Source organism: Talpa europaea (assembly GCF_964194135.1).
Source record: "Talpa europaea genome assembly, chromosome: 12".
NCBI lineage: Eukaryota > Metazoa > Chordata > Mammalia > Eulipotyphla > Talpidae > Talpa > Talpa europaea.
Window position 1 is genome coordinate 7,251,540 of NC_140079.1, and position 8,371 is coordinate 7,259,910.

The 8,371-nt window shown below is 55.6% G+C and overlaps 1 protein-coding gene across 1 annotated transcript; it reads left to right on the top strand.

Moving 5' to 3' along the window:
• Positions 1 to 3,768: 3,768 nt before the first annotated feature.
• RPS15 (ribosomal protein S15) lies at positions 3,769 to 5,699 on the top strand. Its single transcript, XM_084250435.1, has 4 exons — positions 3,769 to 3,793; positions 4,136 to 4,221; positions 5,227 to 5,461; positions 5,552 to 5,699. The coding sequence occupies exons 1-4, from the start codon at positions 3,791 to 3,793 to the stop codon at positions 5,663 to 5,665; spliced, it is 438 nt and encodes a 145-aa protein (XP_084106561.1). The 5' UTR covers positions 3,769 to 3,790; the 3' UTR covers positions 5,666 to 5,699.
• The last annotated feature ends 2,672 nt before the right edge of the window (positions 5,700 to 8,371 follow it).

Genomic DNA, 8,371 nt, shown 5'->3' on the forward strand with positions numbered 1-8,371 from the left:
CTGGTGGCAGTGAGGGAGCGATTGAGTCTCCTCACTCCTGGCTTCGAGGGTTGGGACTCGTTGGTCCAGAAACTCTGGAAGCTTAAAGAAGTCTACTGAGTGTTTTGTTTTTTGTTTATTCCTTGCTTTTGTCGACTGAACTGCCTGGGATGTCCACAGGTGCTGTGGGGGTCACAGCCCAGCCTCCCATCCATCACACCCCATGGCACCAGGGGCTGGAGGCCGATCTCCAGGCACGAGGCTTCAGGGCGTTTCCCACTGACCAGTTGACCCTGGTTTGAATAAAAAGAAGTACGTTTGGATTAGAAACCCACGTTGTGTCCATTTATTCCCCTGGTCTCAGCCACGTCATAGGAGGCCTGCTTGAGGGGGCCCCTGCCTCAGCACTTCTGGAGCCTGGGTGGGTGGGGGCTGGGCACCTAGTCAGAGCTCAGATCGGAAGTGAGGGGCCTGTGGGGCTCACTGCCAAGGAGCTTTGATGGCACCTCTGAGGCACCTAGAGTAGGGGAGCAGCTGGACCCAGGTCTTCTGGCTCACTCAAAGGAGGGTGGATCCCAGAAGTAAGTGGGAGTGGGGCAGGCATTTGACACTTGGAATGGCAGGATGAGGATGGAGGAGTACGGCGTCAGAGGGGCCGAGGAGGGCGAGCTCAGACATCACACAGCAGCCACCCCTCCTGCAGGACCTTTCTAGTCCTGGGTGTTTGGTGTTTGGTGACCCGGTTTCTGTCTGCTCTTTGCCCCCAGCCCAGGTGCAAGGGTGTTTGCTGTTCAATACTGCAGCCCTGAGAAGGGGGCCCAGAACCACTTCGGCAAGGTGGGGAGGGTGGGGAGATCCACTTCGGCAAGGTGGGGAGGAGCTGGGGTCTGGTCCAGGCACGGGCTGTGAACAAAATGGTGAGACCCCTGTTGTGTGTGATTGCTTTCCTGCAGAGGCTGGTGCTTCCAACCACGCAGGTTTTTCATCTCATCTGCAGTCATGGAGTGTAGGGGCTAGACTTGGTGGGCCGGACTGTTCCTCAGGCTGCAAGGGGAAACTCTTCTGCCTTCTCCAGCTTCTCGAGGCAGCACATCCAGGGCTCAGGGTCTTCCTCCATCCTCATAGCAGCCTCTGGTCTCTGCCTCTGACTCTCCTGAAATCATGCAAGCCTGGGGAATGTCAGGGTTTGTGGGTCCTCACCTGTTTGCTTAAAATTGTGAGACACTACTCAGGCTCGAGTGTAACAACAGGGTCTACTTGCAAGGGGGGAAATGGGGAGGAAAGAGACTACGGCCACAAATGGCCAACTGTCCTACCCCAGATGTCTGCAGTGTCCAGTAGTCCAAACCAAAAGCTTCTGCATGATGGTATCACTGGAGCTGGTAGTACCAGGATCCAGCTCACCGTGGCAACTGGAGGTTATCACAGATGGCTCTGCTAAGACAGCAGCAGTGCAGAGACTGGGCTGGGCAGCGCTGGAGGCAACACCAACAGGAGAGCTCTAGAGGTGGCTTGGGCACAGGCCAGTGGCCCGGGTTAGCAGGCAATGTAGTGGGTCAGGCAACAGCAGTTACTTCTGAGGGGTGCTGGGCCCAGGCCAGGGTGCTGGTTAGCAGGCCATTTCGGGGGCCTAGGGGTTAAGTCTCAGCGTTATTACCTCTATGACATGAGTTCGATCCCCGGAAAGGGAGCAACCCACATGGTGCAGCAAACCTCTCCTGTCTCCCTGCTACTCCCCTCAGTGGTGTATTTCAGTAGATCCACCTGTTCTGCTCCCCATTCTGTCTCTGGTGAAACCTCTTACACACACACACACACACACACACACACACACACTACCTCTGGCCTACACTCTGGTTCTTGTATGCATAAATAAATATTTAAAAAAATTAAGGGCCCCTACAAAAAAGCATTGTGCAAACAGTTAAGGGGGTTTCCAGTCAGCTTGAGTGTACAGAACTGAGTTTGCTCCAATGCTGCAGGTCACTCCCTGGGACTGGGAGAGATACCTCTTTGGCTTGGAGTTTAATTGGCTCTTCTGGGAATGTGGAAGTGGCTATGGAGGGCTCAGCTTTGGAGACTTGCCCTTCCCTATAGGCCAACCCCAGTTTCCCACAAAGCCACTAGCCTAGGCCACAGCCCCCTCAATGAGCCGGGCCCAGCTTGGATGCTCTGTCTTGCCCACCCTTCAGGGAAACTGAAGGCGCAGTGGTGTAAAGTGGGTTGGCACACTGACCTTTTTATTTGTTTTAGCAACACCCAGCTCATCTCTACCCCAGAGCTTTTGCACACTTTGCCGCATCCTAGAAATGTCCCTCTCAGCTGGATTGACTGCCTTCTCCATCCATTCGTTTGTTTGTTTTCATATCCAAGAGGGCAGAATTATTATATAAAAAAAGGAAAGGAAAGGATGCTTTCACAGACACAAATGAGTAGGAGAGCTGCTTCTGAAAGGCACAGGTTTGTGAAGAGATTCCCGCATAGACACAGGTGGGCAGCCTTAAGACAAGAGCAGCCTCAGCCATTCATATTTTTTTGTTTAAAGATTTATTTATTTATTTATGCATACAAGAACCGGGGTACAGGCCAGAGTTGTGGGGGGTGAGATGATTCACCAGAGACAGAGTGGGGAGCTTGACAGGCGGACCCACTGAAATACACAGGAGACTTATGCTGCGCCATGTGGGTCAGCTCCCTGACTGAGGATCGAACTCAGGCTGTAACAGTGATAATGCTGAGTCATAGCCCCTAGGCGACCAGGGAGGCCCCCTCCCCCCCTTTTCTTTTTTTTGCTTTAAATAAGAATTTTCTAGGGTAGCATTTTAACCTAATGATTTTTTCATTCTATATTTTGAGTGATTTTCTTAGAAAATCTTCAGAACTTATCATATACATGTTTGTTTGGTTTTGTAAATTCCTGCTTATTGTTGAATATGTTTTATAGGTACATCAGACAGGCCAAGAGAAGTAAATAGCAAATTCATAGACAAAAAAAAAAAAAAAAAAATAGGGCCTTTCTGGTGGCGCAAGGGATTAATCAACACTACGAAGTTATTGGAGCCTCTGCAGCACGAGTTCTATCCCCGGCCAGCCAGGGAGCTACCCACATGGCGCAGCACACCTCTCCTGACTCCCCTGCTGCTCCCCTCAGCAGTGTATTTCAGTCAGTCTGCCTGTTCTGCACCCCACTCTGTCTCTAGTGAGGCCTCTCACCCCCTGCACCTTTGGCCTACACCCCGATCTTGTATAAATAAATAAAAATAAATATTTTTTTAAAAAAGGGGGGTCTCCCCTGGTGGCACAGTGGTTGAGCGCTGGGTTGCGAAGCTGCCCGCAGCTTTTGCAGCGCCGGTTGGATCCCCGGCCGCCGGGCGAGGGTCCCACATGGCGCGCAGACCTCTCCTGCCGCCCGCTGCTCCCCTCAGCAGTGTACTTCGGTCCTTCTGCCTGTTCTGCGCCCCACTCTGGCTCTGGTGAATTCTCTCACCCTCCCACGCTTTTGACTGTACCCGGTGCTTGTATAAATAAATAAATAAATCTTTTTTACAAACGGGGGAGGGGGACTTTATCTTTGACTTTTCCGTCCCCCCTAGAGGAAATGGCCCCCAAACACTAGGACTCTAGGATCCAAGTCCCTAGGTGGTGGCCACCTTTTTCGACCTCTAGCCTGCGCTCCGGCCTCCGGACAGCAGAGGGCGCGCGTCCTCTGGAGGGGAAAGGAAGTGCGTGCGCAGAGGGGCGGGGCCCGGGGCTAGCCTCGCGATAACTGCACCGGCGCCGGGAAAGCGGTCCTTTCTGAAGAGGCGACGGGATGGTGAGTAGGGCGCTTGCTTGTGTCTTTGCGGAGCCTATCCGGCGACATCCGCGCTCTGGCCGCACGGGGGATCGCGGGGTCAGGCTGAGCCACTGCGGGAGCCTCCGCCGGGCCTCCGGGAACGCCAGATATGGGGGTTGCGGGTTGGGGGTCGGAGCGACCCGGCCCGGGAGGGCTCGCGTGGGCCTGGCCGAAGCCCCGGGCGGCGGGAGTGCGTCCCCGCCGCTCTCCTGCCCAGGAGCGCCGCGTGGCTGGCGGCGGGGTCCTCTGGCCGGTGCCCCCGCCGCGGCCCCTCGCGGGGGAGGAGGGTCGTAGGCTCGTGCTCACCCCCGGCCCGCGCAGGCGGAAGTGGAGCAGAAGAAGAAGCGGACCTTCCGCAAGTTCACCTACCGCGGCGTGGACCTCGACCAGCTGCTGGACATGTCCTAGTAAGGGGGGCTCGGGCCCGCGCGCCGGGGCGGGGCTGGCCGGGGAGACGTTCGGAGCGCGAGTGTGGTGGTCCGCCTGTGCGCTTCACGCGGCTTTCCCTTGGCCTGGTGTGCGCAGAGCTGGTTCTTCATGATTCGAGCAGGCCAGACGGGCGGGGGAGAGTCCTGGGGCCCGCGGTGGCGTCCTCAGGCTTTCATTGCGCTTTTAGGGGTGGTGCAGCCACCAGGCACTGCAGGCAGCGGGGCCGGGAGGCCTTCAAGCCCCCCGCAAGTCTTCACTCTGGGCTTCGTTCTCCCCTTCTCTGCTGCGTCTTCTCCTTCTCCTCCTCTTGGCAGATCGCTCAATACTGAGCCGTGGCGCGCAGAAGTAAACAACACAGGTTACAACCATGTAACAACTGCAGGTGCCCCATCAGGCAGGGCAGTCCTAATGGCAGAGGGCAGAAAAGCCTGAAAACCGTTTACCCTACACTTAGGAAAGTAAAATCTATGTTTAGCTCATGGGCCTTAAAAACCCGCAGCAGCCCAGGATTTTGCACATCCATCAGAGTTGCCAATCCTAGGTCTGAGGTTTGGTGGGAGGTGAAATTTACAGTTCCCGGGCAGGGCGGTGGTCCTGTCCCCAGGATGGGGAGGTGGACTTGCTAGGGCACACCTCACACCACCGTCTCATCAGGGTGTTCCTAGATTGCAGAGGGGAACAGGATAGTCTCCCCACTGGCTGGGAGCTTCTGTTTTGGATTTTTGAGTCTTAGGACCACAGCGTGGTGTTCCCCAGGGTTCTATCTGCTTGGCCACCTTACCCGGCCCCCTAGTCTGTTAACTGTGGACATCGGTGCTTGGTTCTTGAGCTTGAAGGGTTCATATTGAGTATTTGGCATAGGGTTCCCTGTGGTCCCTTTATAGCCAGCAGCCTTTGGGGACACATGGGAGCAGCGATATTAGTGAGGTGAAAGGTAGAGGTGGTTCTGGGCCTTGGGACACAAATACGCTGTTTGTCCCCAGCGAGCAGCTGATGCAGCTGTACAGCTCCCGGCAGCGGCGGCGTCTGAACCGGGGCTTGCGTAGGAAGCAGCATTCTCTGCTGAAGCGCTTGCGCAAGGCCAAGAAGGAGGCCCCACCCATGGAGAAGCCAGAGGTGGTGAAGACACACTTGCGAGACATGATCATCCTGCCTGAGATGGTGGGCAGCATGGTGGGCGTCTACAATGGCAAGACCTTCAATCAGGTGGAGATTAAGGTGTGTTGTGATTGCCCTGCGCCTGGGCGGTGGGGGTGGTCTGTTACCCAATGAAGGTCACTTAATGTTCCTGCTCTCTGCCTCTTGCAGCCTGAGATGATTGGCCACTACCTGGGCGAGTTCTCCATCACCTACAAGCCTGTCAAACACGGCCGGCCAGGCATTGGGGCCACCCACTCCTCCCGCTTCATCCCCCTCAAATAGACTGCATGACCAGTAAAGGCACAGACTTCTCTAATCCTGATTCTGACCCGTCCTTCCAGTATCTGGGCTCTGGGGGGCTATGCCTGGTCTCGACACCTGAAGGGAGGCACAGGTTGGACATGACTTGTGTGCAGTGTGGCCCTGGGTTTCTTGCTTTGCAGACAAAGTGCCAGACATTCAGCTCAGTCTGTTTGCACACTGAGACCAACTCAGTGGCCGAGAAGTGGGTGTGCTGGGAGATCCAAGTGATTTGGGCCCTGTGGCAAATCCCGGGTTGGTCCAGGGTCTCGCAGCCTGTAACCTCAAACCTGAAGATGCAGCCAGAGGTCCCAAACATGGCCGCCTGAGGTATCCTTGACTAGATACATACAGGTACTTTGAGATGCTTGGCAAACCAAGGAGGATAAGTTGGCAGGTGCCCAACAGATGCTGCAGGAACTGTCCAGGCGGTGGTGAGGCTCTGAGCTATCCCTGTAGGCCTGAGCAGGCGGAATGGGAGTTACTGTCTGTTGAATGTTTGGTGCTGGCCAAGGTGGTCATTGATTCTGCATCTTGCGAGACAGGAGGCCTGGTGAGTGACAGAGGAGCAAAGCAAAAGAATACTGGGGAGTCTTAGAAGAATTAGGGTTTAGTATACTAGCAGGAAGAAAGCAGAATAGCATCTCCCCTCAGGATTTGAAGTCCTTCCAAAAGGCACCTTGCAGAAAGAGAATGTGGGGGAGTAAGTCTCAAGGAGGTGTGCTAGGGGCTGGTGTGCATGTGATAGTAAATGGAGACAACTGGGTTCTCCTGGGATGGCCCCTGGGCCCCATGAGCTTCAAATAAGACCAGTTCAGTCCATCTCAAGGAGAGTGAATGTTGGGTGATAGTCAGATCCTCCGCTGAGACAGATCCTCAGCTGCTTTGTGGTGTTTTAAAAACTTCCTTGGTGGCCCAGGGGTTAAGTCTCAGTGCTGTCCCTGCTAAGGCCTGAGTTTGATCCCTGACCAGGATGCTGACCCACCTAAGGCGCAGCAGACCTTTCTCCCTCTCCTGTCTTGCTCGCTGCTCCCCTCAGCAGTGTATTTCAGTGGATCTGCCTGTTAGGGTCCCCATTCTATCCCTGAAATCATCTCACCCCGACACCCCAGTTCTTCTATGTAAAACAAAACTCAATATTAAAAAAAATAGCTCTTAGGTTACCAGGCCCACTGGCAGGAGTAAAGTGCATATCAGATGGGTGTTTCCGAGCCCCCCTTTGTTGGAGGCAGTCAAACTAGAATCCTTCAAGTCTGGCCTGTGATCTGCTTTTAGGAGTTTTGCTTTTTTTTTTTTTTTAAGATTGATTTATTTATGCATACAAGAACTGGTTGTATAGGGCAGAGGTTGGGGGCAGGGGGTGAGAGGATTCACCAGAGAGAGAGTGGGGAGCAGAACAGGCGGATCTACTGAAATACACTGCCGAGGGGAGCAGCTGGGAGACAGGAGTGGTCTGCTGCACCATATGGGTCAGCTCCCTGGCAAAGGATCGAACTCCTGCCAGAGAGCTGGAAAGCACTGACTTCAACCCGTTAATGAGGGAGGCCCAGTTTTCAGGAGTTTGAATAGACATGTTCATTTCCGTATCCATGGTACTCTCACAACGCTGAAATTTCCTCCTTAACAGCAGCTGACCCTCCATCAGACAGCCCTGTCTTTCACAGGGAGCATTCCAGCCTGACCCACAGGTCACCCGGATGGGCTGCTCATGATCAAGCTTTTCAATTTTTTATAACTTAAGGTTGGGAGAATATGCTTATTAGTGTTAAATGAGCAAAATACTGTGCCCTCTTCAGACAGTGGTGCAGGCTTCAGCCACTAAGTGTTAAAGGCTCCAGAGCAGCACCCTCAGGGGGAGGGTGTGAGGCTTTGTGACCCTGATAACCTCACCCTCTGGACCTTCTACGGCCCAGGTTCTGCCTTAAGGCCTATTGGCCACATTCCTGAGTTCTAGCTTTTTTTAATTTTTTTTACAATATACAAGAGCTGGGGTGTAGGCCAGAAGTGTGGCGGGTGAGAGGATTCACCAGACACAAGAGTGAGGAGCAGAACAGGCACACTGCTGAGGGGAGCAGCCGGGACAGGAGAGGTCTGCCGGGCCCTGTGGGTCTGCTCTGGGCGTTGCTTCATAGTGCTGAGGCTTAGCCCCTTGCGCCACCAGGGATGCCCTCCCCTGGGGGCCAGCCCACAAGTTAAGGCCCAAAGACTACCGGCAGGCCCCTTTGGTCCATTTTTGCATGTCTAACAGCAGCTTTCCCTGTGGCAGCGAGCTTCCCACCCCGCCCCTTCCCCACGCCTGCCCCCGCTCTGCTCTGCGGACTGCTGGCTGCTCTCCCCTCCAGTCCTTGCAGTGGGCTGTGCCCTCCTCCGCTTCCCGCACTGATGGCTCCTTTTGATGCAGAGCCCAGCCTCCGCGTCCCGGCCTAAATTGGGCCCTTTCCCCTGCGCAGCCCGCGCCGTGCCATCCTCCCCGTCCCGCCTGGACGGTGGCGGCGGCGCCTCGCCCTCGTCGCGGGGCGCTCACGGGCTGCCTCGCCGTGGCCGCCAGGGGGCGGCTGTGAGCAGCTAGGCGGGCGGGTCCTGCTCTGCCCACAGCCGCTCACCGCTGCCAGGCCCGGGGGGCCCCGCACGACCTGCCCTCGCCTTGCGCTGGCTCCCGTGGAGACGCCGCGCGCGCGGCCCCCCCGC